This window comes from Phyllopteryx taeniolatus, chromosome 22, assembly GCF_024500385.1.
Source record: "Phyllopteryx taeniolatus isolate TA_2022b chromosome 22, UOR_Ptae_1.2, whole genome shotgun sequence".
Taxonomy (NCBI): Eukaryota; Metazoa; Chordata; class Actinopteri; order Syngnathiformes; family Syngnathidae; genus Phyllopteryx; species Phyllopteryx taeniolatus.
In genome coordinates, this window is record NC_084523.1 from 9,723,963 (window position 1) to 9,738,354 (window position 14,392).

Sequence of the window (14,392 nt, forward strand, 5' to 3'; positions counted from 1 at the left end):
TCGTGTGACCCTGCCATTCACACTTTAGGGTTGCAGGTCTGTAGCATGGCACAAGATTCCGAAAATTCCCATTTTGTTATTTATGGGATTTCCCATAAGCCTCGGCGGCAGTGAATCCCTCCCAACCGCTGCAAAGTGTCACCAAACAACACCCAATGGTGTCGGTTTCCATTGGACAACACCCGCTTGTGTGATGTGGAGTTAGGATTGGCTTCTTTTTTTTTTCTTTGTCATCAGATGGATTTTTTTTTCCTACAAGAGTTCTTCCTTACACGCACACACACACACACACACAGAGGGTACACATAAGCTCTCATTGTGTGTTAAATAAATAATTGCTCATGTAAACCGGAATCAAAAAAGTCCTGAGTCGTAAACAGCCCGTTTGTGTGTCTATGAGTGAGTGTGAATTTGTGTTTTGGAGTGTGTGTGTGTGTGTGTGTGAATGCGTGCGTGTGTGGGTGTGTACTTCATGATTCATCTGCCTAAGGGAAAAGAAAGCGGCATCAACTTTTTGCTTGCTGCCCTAATTGCTTAAAACAGCACACAATTAAGCCCACAAACGCGCGCACTTGAAGTTGCATTCAAAAGGAATTTAACATTCAAAACAACAACAAAATGTAATTTAAAGTCCTAAAGTGTCTCTTCCATACTATAACAAAAAAACATCTTTCCCTCAAGTTAAATGCTGGGCCTCCAAGTTAATGCGGAAATGCTGCTATTTTGTGAGAAGTATTGTGTTTTTTTTTTTCTTTTTTCTTATGTATATTTTGATATTCTATCAAATGTAAACATGACACTTGAAACTTTTATTCCACTAATTGAGATCAGACCCAGATCGTACTCGGCGTAAACGCAAACATGCGTCCGCTAACACGATCGTCGTTCTTCAAGCTGTCCGAAGAGGAAAAAAAAAAAAAAAAAAAAACTTTGGCCACTTAAGTTGAGCCATCTGTGTGCGTGCGTGTGCGCTCGCGTTGCGATGTCGTAGCATATGGACGCGCACCGGAATTGCGCAAGTGCACAATTGCGAGCAAGCATATGGCGCTTTGAGATACTCTGAGACGGTCGTTGTTAGAAGAGCTGCCAAGCTAACTTGCGCGCGCTGGCTGCTGTGCTCGTGGAGGGAAAAGGCAGCAGGGTGGGTGGCGATTTCGCTCACATGAAATGCTCGTTTATTCTTCGGGCATCTCGGTGCCGAGGAACTACTGTACGGTGGAGTGATCTGAGGAGTTTCATTTTGACAAAAGCAGTGCTTTCCCGCCATCAATTACATGCAGGATTTTGCTATTCGTAGCAAGGCTCCACTAACATTGGAAGAAGATGAGAATAGTTTTTTTTTTTTTTTATTTACTTGTTAGACTTTCTTACCATGTTAAAATTTAATCAGAAGTATGACTTTCTCATCGGAAAATTGCAACTTCAGTGTCATGTAATTACAACTTTTTATGCCGACAATGTCCATTTTTGTCCTTGTAAAAAGTGTGTTTTGGTGTAAAAAGTTTGAGAACCACAGCTTTAGAATTTGTTGTTGTTGTAAGAGTACTACTTTTTTTCTTGAGAAGAGCTAGTTAGTAATTTCAGTTTTTCATACTTTTGTGTCTCAGGAGGGCGAGTTGCTTCATGTCACCAGAGATCATCCAAGCCCAAAAGTGAGCAGGTGAGTGGAATTTATTTGCAATAACTCTCCCACGTGGGCCCATAAATGTTCAGCTATTCTTCCCCTGTAACTCCTTTTTTAAATTTTCTTTGGCTTTCTCTTTTCTGCCTGTCACGTCTTGCTCGGATCACTTTTCACTTTCCCGCACAGAAGGTTCCCACGAATGCCATTGGCTGTTTATTTTGGCGAACTCTGCGCTCTGTGTGTCTGTGTGTGTGTGTGTGTGTGTGTGTGTGTGTGTGTGTGTGTGTGTGTGTGTCAGGTCGAAGGGGTGAAAGGGTTAATTGAAGGCTTGGGGCCATTTTTTTCGTGCCCTCTCAGAAACTCCTCAAATATCAAGTCCTTACCAATAATCTGGACTCTCAAGATCTTGGTGTCAATGAACTATGTTGACATGAGTTGTGGAACTGCATTCAGACAAAAATATTGATTTGGCGCCATGTTGTGGCATCTATAGGCAATTAAGATGCTTTTGTTGCCCGATGTCTATTTATGGTTTTTAACAATCTCGCAACGCTTAATTTTGATGGTCAAAAAAAAATCAGTTAGAAATTCCAATTCAAACTTGATTGACTTCATAACTTAAATATATCCCGAAAGTTTGTTTTTGGATGACCAAAAATCCCATTTTTCAATATACACAAGCTCATGCCTCCAATGTGTGTCACTCAGCAACTCAGAAGTTGAAAGTGCGCTCTCAGCAAAACTGCAAAAGCGTTTGTGTGTGTGTGTGTTTTTAATGCTTGTCTCATCCCACTGACTCACTGCTGTGATCTGCGTGTGTCCCGCCGCCGGCTGCCAGCTCGCATTAAAGCGTGTCCGCACCGCCTAATGTGCATTTGTGTGCTTGTGTCATTTCCAAAATGTTCCCACAAGACGCTTCCTCCCGCGGGCCGCCGGGTCGCTTGTCAGACGCGCTGAACGCAAACGGCGAGATACGCGGTGGGGGGGGGTGGCTTACACATGGACTTCCCGTCGGGTAAATGGAAAAATTTAGCACGAATAAACATGAGACATGACACACACAAAATGTTTAAAATTATAAAATTAAAAAATTCACATTTTTAATTCTATTCTTAACTGAAAGGCCGGAAACCAACATTGAATGCCCGTGACCTTCGATCCCTCAGGCGGCACTGCATCAAAAACCGACATCAATGTGTAAAGGATATCACCGCATGCGCTCACGAACACTTCAGAAAACCAATGTCAGTAAATATAGTTCTGCGCTACATCCGTAAGTGCAACTTGAAACTCGAGTATGCAAAGGAAAAGCCACTTATCAACAACACCCAGAAACCCCGCCGGCTTCTCTGGGCCCGAGCTCATCTAAGATGGACCGATGCAAAATGGAAAAGTGTTCTGTGCTCCGACAAGTCCACATTTCAAATAGTTTTTTGGAAATTGTGGACGTCGTGTCCTCCGGGCCAAAGAGGAAAAGAACCATCCGGACTGTGACGGACGCAAAGTTCAAAAGCCAGCATCTGTGATGGTATGGGGCTGCGTTAGTGCCAATGGCATGGGTAACTAACACATCTGTGAAGGCACCATTAATGCTGAAAGGTACATACGGGTTTTGGAGAAACATATGCTGCCATCCAAGCGACGTCTTTTTCATGGACGCCCCTGCTTATTTCAGCAAGACAATGCCAAACCACATTCTGCACGTGTTACAACAGCGTGGCTTCGTAGTAAAAGAGTGTGGGTACTAGACTGGCCTGCCTGCAGTCTAGACCTGTCTCCCATTGAAAATGTGTGGCGCATTATGAAGCGTAAAATATGACAACGGAGACCCCGGACTGTTGAACAGCTGAAGCTGTACATCGAGCAAGAATGGGAAATAATTCCACTTACAAAGCTTCAAGAATTAGTGTCCTCAGTTCCCAAATGTTTATTGAATGTTGTTAAAAGAAAAGGTGATGTAACACAGTGGTGAACATGACCCTGTCCCAGCTTTTTTGGAACGTGTTGCAGCCATAAAATTCTTAGTTCATGATTATTTGCTAAAAACAATCACGTTTATCAGTTTGAACATTAGATATCTTGGCTTTGTAGTGTATTCAATTAAATATAGGTTGAACATGATTTGAAAATCATTGTATTCTGTTTTTATTTACGTTTAACACAACGTCCCAACTTCATTGGAATTGGGGTTGTGGTTCATTTTAAACAAATTATTCGAAAAAACAAAATAACACCAGGTAGCTGTAACTTCTGTCACCTAGTGGAAGAGCATTTAATTGTTTTGCCTGTCACTGTATGCTGCTGAGATAGATGGATAAACAAAGATACTTTATTTGTCATAACTAAATCATCATTTTTGGGTCATTAAGTGAAACTGGCTCATTTCCTGTGGGGAATCGCTGCACTCCGGAAGGTCGAAATGGACGAACGAAGCTGGAAAGCAAGAAAGGAAGAATGGAGGAAGTGAGCCAGTGGAAGACGGACGGCGGCGCTGCTGACGAAGGCTTTCGTGGCCTGCCAGCTGTCGTCAAGCACACGGTGTCTTTCGACAGCGTCGACAATGGTGCCAGCGCTCCCGCCGACTGTTTGGCGGCCATGGACGGACGCGTTGGGCTGTGGCTCGTTTAGTTCACCGGAACATCTGACATTTTGGTCTTTGTCGCCAGCACAGAAACAAAGTGAGCCGAGCCGGCCAATCTGTTGACATTGGGATAAATCGACATTTGTGTTTTTAAAGTTGCACTTCCAGCGCTGCAAAAAGAACCATCTAAGATTCATTGCGGGTTCGAGACGTACTTTTACCCCTCCCACATGCTTTAAAAAAAAATTAAACTGCAAACATTCTTGAACACACACAAAAAGAAATTGCAAGGATAAATGCATAGAAAATTTTAATATAGAAAAAAAAACTCTGTTGAAGCCAAAATGTTCAACCAAACTGTACAATAACGAAAAGGCTGCTGGCTTAATCGTGAAAATATAATGCAAAACGCCATAGATGGGCTAACAGGAATTAGCATCAATCTTACGGTCATTATAAACCGTCAAACATCTTCTATATATGAACTTACATAACTTACAACAAAATTAAACATTGTATATTTAACAAACAAAATGTTAAACCAAACCTGACAGTACAAAAATGTAATAATAAATAACACAGCAAAATTCAGTAGCGCCTGATTGACAGTGGGTCGTGTTAGCTTGCTTCTCCAAAGCTTATTTTGTTTGTGAAACTCGCCCTTTGTTTGCGTTCCCTTCATGACTTTCATTTGGATCTCTCGATTATGGTTGTTTTGTATAGTTAGCATGAAAACTTATCAATGGCCTTGTTTTGATCGACTTCTCAGTGTCATCTGTTCCTCATATTCATGTCTGCATTTATGCAAAAAATAAAACATAAATAAACTGGAAAAGGCAATGTTTTGAACAAACTGGCTGAGCTTGTGAGAACCTGAAGTTAAGGCCAAAACAACTGTTTGCTACCTCAAGTTAGCATTTAGTGCCAAGGAAAATATGCTCAACCTAAAAGCAGCTGCTGTCTGGTTCCTGCCAGGAAGCAGTTAGCGCACATGCTAATGCTCGTTGCGAAAAATGATCCACTGGCTCAATAATTGGTGTTTACTGGTATCAATTACGTTGATATCCTTTTGTCGCCGCTTTACTCCAAAATGGATGAAGTTCACCGTTGATAATTTCAGTTGATTGGAAATGATTTGGAAAGGCACCAATTTTTTGTTGCCGACTATAATGTGATGAAAATCGGGTCAAAGTCGACTGATCGATGACGCCATTTTTTGCAGTACAGTTAAAGTGGTCCCCAAATTTTTTTGCCACCACAGTCCGTTTTTTCCGTTTTATTTCGTGAGGTTTTGGCATTTTATGATAAAGTTTTCGTTATTCCACAGTTGTCGCCCGTGCAGACATTTTGGCAACAAAGATGTCGCTTTGCTTCCCACCGCTTCTCATTCCTCATCACACTGATATGAAAATTTTCAGACTAGCGGCGATCGGAATAGTCAAAGCTGATGCGAACCACTATGCTAACCCCCCATCAGCTAATTTTCGTAGTCTTAGACCCGCACAGACGAATGAAGACTGTCTCGCCTTGTTGGCCGGACATTTCATGTGAGTAACGGTTAGTCGACTTCAAGCTTTAAAACGTGATGCCGAGTAGTAAAGTCGACTAGTCGATTAATCGTTTCAACCCCTAGTCTATATAAGGACATTATAATGCACGTTGGAGCAAAAGCAAACATGAAGTCCAAAAAGTCTGAAGTCTGTTGAAATAACTTTTTTTTTTTTTTTTTTTTTTTAAATGAATTAACAAAAATCTCCCAAAAGTAATTTGTTGTTATAGGGCGTTGTGTGTAAAATTCTCAGGGAAATAGATTTTGGAATGAAACAAAATATGAAAAAGTGCTGAATACACTTGATGAATTTACGGTTACGTCTGCTCTCGTGTTTGATTGACAGGTGGTTAATTAGCCGCTTCAGGCTTATCGTCAAACGCTTGACCTTCCGTGCGTGATTTAATCCAGTCGAAAATCTGACAGATGGAAGCCTTGGCGTGGAGGCTCAGCGGGGATTTCAAGATAAAAGCATGCACATTGACTGAGCTTGTTTATTGACATAATATAGATTTAGGGATCAAACACTATCTTGCCGCTGGAGTCAGATAATCAAAGTGGTTTTGAAAAAGCTTCCCCGGCTCGCCTTCGCAGGCCGCGGCTTTAATCTGCTGGATCGTTTTCATCTCTTCAATCATTCCTGGTCTTCGCTCGGAATTAAATTCCTCTGGCCGGCAACTTTTTTTTTTTTTTGTCCGTCGCAACGTTTTCTCCTTTAATTGGGACGAATGTTCACCTCAAACATCTTAAATTAGACGAGTCAGAGAGGAATTCAATCTCGTATGTTTCCTGTTAGAGCGTGGTCATGCTGTTGAAGGAACAAAGAGCGATGAAAATGGCAAAGGTCAAACCTTGACCGAGGTGGAAGGCTCAAGTTTTGAACCGTCGCCTTTTAAGTTGACTTACTGTGGAGAAAATCAAGCAAGTCAAGTCCTTACCTGGTTGAAGCAAGTTTTTCGTTGTGTGTGTGTGTGTGTGTGTGTGAGAGAGATTGTAACCTATCACCAATTCGCAGCAGGACGCCGTAGTGTCGGCTTCAAAGCGCACTCGGAACAATGCCAAGTGTGTGCGTGTTTGTGTGTGTGTGTGTGTGTGTGCGCCCACCGGCAGCCTGCCATGCCTCACTGTGTTAATTATGTAAATTGGTCATTAGGAAGCCGTATGTCGCCCAGACTGAAACGCCTGAACACACACACACACACACGCACACACGCACGGGCTGGACTTGCTGCAAAATGAGGTCAGCACCAAAGGAAAACTTTGAAGAATTTTGTGAGTAAAGCGTTCGAGTGTCACGTTGGAGTTTTGCCGAGTTGGCAGAAAAAGCTCAGGACTTACAAGATGTAAGAGCAAGAAGTGATTTCTAAGAAACACACGAAATAAGGATATGGATCGGATATTTGTAGCTAAATTTCTCAACTCAAAACTTCGACTTCAACAAGGATTTCTTGGCAAAGGATTTCCTGCATTCTCGTTGTTGTTGTTGTGTCTTGAATGTGTTTCCAGTTTGGGGTTATAGCGCCACCTGTTGCCCTTGAAAGCCTTGGAGCGTGTTCCCATGTTGACATAAGTGGCTGCATGTGTTTTGAAAAACATCTTTAGTGATTTAACTCCCAGAAATGTGCGAGGAGTCCCTTGGTCAGGCGGGTGAAAGTCTTGCACAGTGTTGTTTGAGGCAACAACAGACACCCCCCCGGCCTCCCTTATCAAGGTCACGACCTTCCGAGGAGGCTCCCTCAGGAAGTTGTTGAGGCCATCTACACAGGAAGTTGGCTTCCGCTCATTCCGCACCGCTGTCCATCCCAGGCGCATTCCTAAACCATTTTGTTGAGGGCCTATGAGACTTCATTCCGAGGAGTGAAACCATACAAATGGATCATCACTAGCAGTCGAATGGTACACTAAAAATTCCAATGCACGGCTTTGGTTGTACCTTGGTTTTAGTTTCAACCTTTGATACAACTTGGTTTGAGGTTCATGTTTTATGACGTAACTTGGTTTGAGGTTCATGGTTTGCTAAGGCTTTAAGGCAAAGGTTGAAATGTAACTTGGTTGTAAGCTCATGGTTTTAGTACGTACACTAAATTGCCAAAAGTATTCACTCACCTGCCTTGACTCAGATATGAATTTGAGTGACATCCCATTCTTAATCCATAGGCTTTAATATGACGTCGGTCCACCCACTGTAGTTATAACCGATTCAAGTCTTCTGGGAAGGCTTTCCACAAGGTTTAGGAGTGTGATTATGGGAATTTGACTTTTTTTTCCCAGATTTGCTTTTGTGAGGTTACACACTGATGTTGGACGAGAAAGCCTGATTCTCAGTCTCCGCTCTAATTCATCGTAAAGTCTTCTGTAGGGTTGAGGTCAGGATTGTGCTGGCCAGTCAAGTTCACCCAGATCAAACTCTCTCGTCTGTGTCTTTTATGAACCTTGATTTGTGCACTAATGCAGCCATGTTGGAACAGGAAGGGCCCATCTCCAAACTGTTGCCACAAAGTTGAAAATGTCCAGAATATTAACCTCCAGCGAAAGCAACTCTGAATTCTTCGGCATACCAAGAGATTTTGCACAGTTTAGGGATTACCCCTTCCTGTTCCAACATGTCTCTGCACCAGTGCACAAATCAAGGTGCATAAAGACATGGATGAGAGAGTTTGGTGTGGATGAGCTTGACTGGCCTGCCCTCAACCTGATAGATTCACCTTGGGGGTTGATTTCGAGGAGACAGTGACCCAGGCCTTCTCGTCCATCAATGTGTGACCTCACAAATATGTTCCTGTAATAATGGGCAAAAATTCCCATACACTCACTCCTAACTTTGTGGAAAGCCTTCCCACAAGAGTTGAAGCTCTTATAGCTGCAAAAGGTAGACCAACATCATATTAAACCATCTGGTTTTATGTTGACGGTTTGGTATGTAACTTGGTTTTAAGTTTACGGTTCAGTTCTAACCTTGATTTTAAATTGACAGTTTGGTGCATACCCTGGTTTTAGGTTCATGGTTGGTACATAACTTGGTTTTAAGTTGACTGTTTGGTGTGCACCTCGGTTTTAGGCTTATTTGATTCGTACCTTGGTTTTAGATTCACGGTTTGGTACTTGACTTAGTTTTAAGTCAACAGTTTGGTCTGTAGTAAAGACGTAGACAATTACAGCATTAACTGCATGAACAGTGCGAATTATTATTTTATACAGTGGATCCTGGCCATCTGCAGGGGCAAGGGACCGAGCCTGAATGCGAATAGCGAAAATTTGTAAATAATTTATGCTCACATATAATTGCCATGAAAAAAAAGAGAAAAACGTGAATAAGCGAGGGATCGAATGAAAATAAAATTTTAAAAAATACTTTAGGTGGGGGATAGCTTCCTCCCAAAGAGATGAATTTGCAAATGCCAAACCGCCAATTTGGGACAGTCCACTGTATGCAATAAAAACACTGAAAATGTTAATTTGTTATAGCTTTAGCTCCATCTGAAGAGCCCGGGAGATGTAATCAAATCGCTAGCCAGAAGCCGAGCTACACTGTGTGTTTGTTTACGTACTAGGCACGCAGCCAGTTACACTTCTTGTGCCTTGCCTCGGATATTCTGTGTGAAAACCCTAAAAATCGCTCCATCGTATGACATAGTTGCCCCCTGCGTTTGGTTATTAGCGTATTTATGGGTACATTTCAACAGACGTCAAAGGGCAAAGAAATAAAATGACGCGGAGGAGTTTGAGACGTGTGGTCTAGAGTCACCCGGATACGCCCTGCTCCATCCCTCCTTGCTATCTTTCCACCCTCTTATCTTGAATTCCATCTCCAGGCTGACGAGGGCGATGGAGGGGAGGCGAGGTACGACATGGTAATTAATGGGAGGGAAAAAGGTGAGCTGGGAAGATGTGGAGAGGAAAGGTGAGCAGGCGGTGAAGACGAGGAGAGGACAGTCAATGAAATCTAAAATCCTCAGTCTCTCACACACTGACACACACCCAAGACACACACGCTCACTGACTGTGACTGCGTTTTCGGTGTTGGCCTTCTTCTCTCGTACTATCAGACCCTACAGCAGCTCCTTTATAATTAACAGGCCCCTCTCATAACTGCTCCACCTTAAGCACACACTGATCCGCTACGTACACACGCATACGCACACGCTGAGCAACTTTCTGTGCCAGACGAGAACAAAGCGCCCTCGGTGGACTTTCTCCAGTGGCTGCTGAGCGAGGACCACAATGGCCCAAAAACCTCAGATAAACTTTTCTGCTAATTTGAGTGGGTGATTTATAATCCCATTGTCCATATGAAAAGATGCAATCATGACTTTGCGCTAGCTCATCAAGTCAGCACATCAATGTTTTGTTCATGTAACTCATCAGCGAAATGTTTAAAAGTCGATATCGAAGCAGAAAAACGAGATTGGGTCTTTGCTGAGTCATGTTGTTCACATTTTTTTTGGTTTTCCTCTTGAGGCTAAAAAGGTTTTACGAGCAATTTTTTGTGGCGGGGGGTGCCATGGGATTTTTGTAATGTAAACTCTTACCTCAAAGTTTGGGAAACACTGTACTAGGGGATGTTGTTTTGGTTCTGTGTCAGCAAGGGGTGGGCTGGCGGGGGGGGTTTAAGTGTCGTTAGTGTCGGGCCGCCTGTGTCGCCTCTTTGTCTCCGTGGCTGGTTCGCCTCTTTGTGCCCAGCCAAGTAGTTACCCCGTGGTACCATTGTGTTATCTGTGCGCCACTGTGAGGTATTCATTTCACACTTCATGCCGGTTATGATTGCGCCTGTGTAGTTTTCCCATGATGCTGAATAAATGCCAGAGGCGGAAGTACGTAACGTACGGTATGTGCAAGTCACGAGTGGGTCTCACGTGTTCATTTCCAAGTTTCACGTAAGTTCCAAGTTACTGTGGGGTGGGGACATAAAAAAATCATACAAAAATGCAACATTAGCTCTCCTGAGATGGTGTACCTAATGAAGTGGCCGGTGTCTTTTGCATAATTGCAGCATGATGATGATGATGATGATGATGATGATGTGCATGTTTAACAGCCACAGGCGGCTGCTATCATTCAACTCCACTAATGGGAGCAGATTCCGTGCATATTGGCGGCTCGTTTGTTGCGTTCCACAGTCGTCCTGTTGAACATCCCTCACCTTTGTAAACTGGTTGTTTACTGTGTGTGTTTGTTGTGTATTGTGACTAGAATGAAAAAGCTTTCCCGTGGTACATCTGCGGCTCTGTCCTTTCGACCTTCACCGCTGCTGTTTTTTGTTGGTCCTCCACGAAAACTTGTTTTGTCTTTCACTGACTTTGTTTGGAGGACAAGCTGACAAGCTGTGATGATTGTGCCGTTTAATCGCGCCATGTCTCCAAATGCACCGCGGGCATTTTACAGCATTTGTAGAATGAATTGTCTCCATATCACAGAGATTAGTCCTTCTGACTCATTAGTCCCAGCGTGGAGAAGAATTACTGCGCACAACCTCTTGAAAAGCTTCAATGCATGTCTAAATCTAGGCACTCCCCGACTTCATCAACAAGTTAACAGCGCACAGCTATTGGTTGTATCTTCTTCGTAAGTCGTTACTTTGACATTTTCTATTGTCATGACATATTCACGCATTTTCTCTCCCTCTCACCCTCTCTCGTTATCACTCACCCTCTCGCAAACTGTCGCTCTCTTTCACTCTCTCTGTGTGGCGGAGTCGACCTGTATTGCAAACTCATTTTTAATGAACACCTCTAAAAGGTTTCAGTGGGCAGCAGAGTCTTGACTATATAGTAAAGGCATGAAAACGGTGATATTCCAGTCAGAATGGAAGTCGCTTTAAGAAAGAACCTTGAGGGACACCTTCATGAATAAGCTAAATCAATTTTGTGGTTCAGATGAACTTTATTGAACTGGTTTTGCCTTTGCCAAGTGTCTGTATGAAGTTGGAATGTCTGAAAGAATTCTCTTGAAATGTTTTCTTGTCTTTCAGCAGTTGTAATGGAGCGCTGTTGGCCGTGGCTGTTCCTGGTCACCGTGGGAACCACGTTCCTCTGCGCTTCGTGGGCTAAAAACCCTGAATTCCCCTCCAACACGCTCATTAATAACGTGGTCCAAGACCCCCGCACGGGGCGGCTGTACGTGGGTGCCGTCAACGCCCTCTACCAGCTGTCGTCCGACCTGGCCACGGAGGCCCGCGTGGAGACGGGGCCCCGGCGGGACAACCGGCAGTGCACGCCACCCGTCACGGATACCTGCGAGGATGCAAGTGAGACGGACAACCACAATAAACTTCTCCTGGTGCATGGCGCCAAGGACAGGCTGGTGGTGTGCGGTAGCATCTTCAGGGGCATCTGCTCGCTCAGGAACCTCAGCAACGTGGAGCACGTGATCTACTTCAGTGACAACAAGGGCGAGAAGTCGTACGTGGTGAGCACCGAGGAGAGTGTCTCGGTGGTGGGCGTCATGTCCTACTTCACCAAGGAGAGAGACAACTTCACCGTCTTCCTGGTGAGGAGCAAATCCATTCATTCATTTCCTGAGCATCCAGAAAGTATTGCTTGAATTCATATCCAGCCTCAAAATTCTCAAAAAAACAAAACAAAAAAAGTATCTCAAAGTGAAGTGTTGTGAAGCATTTCTTAATGCCTATAACTAACTAGCCACGTCCATGCTAGGTCGCTAAAGGCTATGGCAGCCACGACAGCACCAAGCTAATCTCCACCCGCATCCTGCGGGACTATGGCGAGTGGAACATCTTCGAGAACATCATTGATGCCTCGGCCGTGCAGGCCAACCCCTTTGTGCTGCGCTACCTGCACGACTTTCGCTTCGCCTTCAAGGACGGCCCCTTCGTCTACTTCCTGTTCTCGCGTACCCTCGGCTTGCAGGACACCAAAAACTTCACCTTCATCTCGCGGATGTGCGAGGACGACCAGAGCTACTACTCGTACACCGAGCTTCAGCTCAATTGCAGCGCCACAAACAACTTCAATAAAGTTCAGGTAACAACAATGAAACTCATTTAAATGTCTGCTTTAACTTTTTCATAAATTTCTGGTGCCCCTCAAGGTTCCATTCTAGAGCCAAACTGCAAATACTCAGTTTACTGTCATAAAATGATATAAATACAAGGAAACTTTTGGGTTAACTAAGTATAATTAAATGAATTGTTAATAATACAATTAAAAATGCGAATTGTCAAATTTTGAATGAACTTTTTTTACGTACACTTTCAAGTCACTTTTTCAATCTCGTATAGGAATGACCTGGTCCATTTTCAAAATTAAACGTGGCCTTTGAGCACAAAAGTTTGCCCAACCAATAACCATTTTTTTTTTTTTAATGCTGACCTACTTCCTGTTATTTGAAGGACTCTGTTGTTCGTCATTCTCCCCTTGCAGGCCGCCTACGTCACGACGCCAGGCGAGGTTTTGGCTCAGAATCTGACCAGATCGGGCCAGTATGGACCTGTCCTGGCTTCTGACAAGGTTCTCTTTGTCACCTTCACCTCTGACGAAGACCCGACCACCTCGGCCATGTGTAGGTCTTCTTTCGTGAATACCAAGTTGAAGTCGAGTCTTTCATAAGCTTTCGCCAAGCAAGTTCAAGTTGTAAAATTGTCGACTTAAGTGGAGTCGTCACCCCGTCGCCCCACCCCCCCTCCCCCCCTCTCCGTTTGCCAGGTATGTACCCTCTGCGCGCCATAAACACGAGGCTGCTGGAGATCATCGTCGCCTGCTACAGCGACGCCGGCCTCATCGACGACAAGCCGGCCGTCTACTCGCCGTACTCCACCAAGTCGGGCGGGCTGTGCAGCAGCACAAATCAGGTAAGCCTTCACAGAAATGTCCCGCCCCTTTGCAACCCTGTGAAGAGCCAATCTTCAATTGAGTTTGGTTCCTGGTTCACATTTTGTCCTCCAAGTTGACTATTTTGCACTCTGACGCCATGTCACGCCTTCTCTTTGTCCTGACCTCAGCACAACATGGTGCTGAAGTACAAGTGCGGCGCCGAGTTCCTGCCGTCGCCGCTGGCCAGCAAAGCCGACGTGGCTCTGGTGGCCGAGCCCTCCCTGGTCCGCCAGGGAGTCATGACTGCCGTGGCCGTGGCCGTGGAGATGGGGCACGCCGTTGCCTTCCTGGGCACCGCCGGTGGAGAGGTACGGCGCGCATTCGGGCGCTTACGCAGCGTATGAACATTTAATTCAGGGATTTGGAAAAAAGAAATTCCCCCACGTACCACTAGAGGGAGCCCCCTTGTAGTACACATGCCACAATTTGAGAATCACTGATGTAGTGGAGTTGTCAATATCCGTAGCTGCCACAGATAGATGAAGATGCATTATTTGTAGTCAATCATTCAGAATTTCCCAACCAATTCAGGGAAATGTGATTATTCATTGATGGAGCAAATAAAGTGGAAATCAAGTATTTGGGCTTGTTTGGTTTCCAGGTGCTCAAGTTGCATCTGTCACCCCACCCGGAGGTTTACGGCCGGGCGTCGGGCGCGGTGACGGGCGACAAAGTCAACAAGGATTTGCTGCTGGATGCTCAGCTGCAGCACTTGTACATCACCAGCGAGAAGAAGGTGCATCCATTTACCATGTGCGCGACGGCGCTTTTGATTTCGTCTTGATCGTTTGCGAAGCCGACAACCAACA

At 44.4% G+C, this 14,392-nt stretch overlaps 1 protein-coding gene across 7 annotated transcripts in view; it reads left to right on the forward strand.

Annotated features, from left to right (window-relative positions):
- Window positions 1-14,392, forward strand: part of LOC133471611 (plexin-B2-like) — a 36,245-nt gene that overhangs the window by 7,077 nt on the left and 14,776 nt on the right. For 3 of the 7 annotated variants that reach the window (XM_061761291.1, XM_061761285.1, XM_061761286.1), the window contains exons 2-8: window positions 1,608-1,660; window positions 11,723-12,240; window positions 12,408-12,734; window positions 13,134-13,272; window positions 13,416-13,561; window positions 13,712-13,891; window positions 14,185-14,319. In XM_061761291.1, coding sequence (XP_061617275.1) covers window positions 11,731-12,240; window positions 12,408-12,734; window positions 13,134-13,272; window positions 13,416-13,561; window positions 13,712-13,891; window positions 14,185-14,319 — 1,437 coding nt within the window. In that variant the 5' untranslated portion in view covers window positions 1,608-1,660; window positions 11,723-11,730. The remainder of the gene's footprint in view (window positions 1-1,607; window positions 1,661-11,722; window positions 12,241-12,407; window positions 12,735-13,133; window positions 13,273-13,415; window positions 13,562-13,711; window positions 13,892-14,184; window positions 14,320-14,392) is intronic. The other 4 variants (XM_061761287.1, XM_061761290.1, XM_061761288.1 and 1 more) reach the window with 2 other exon arrangements.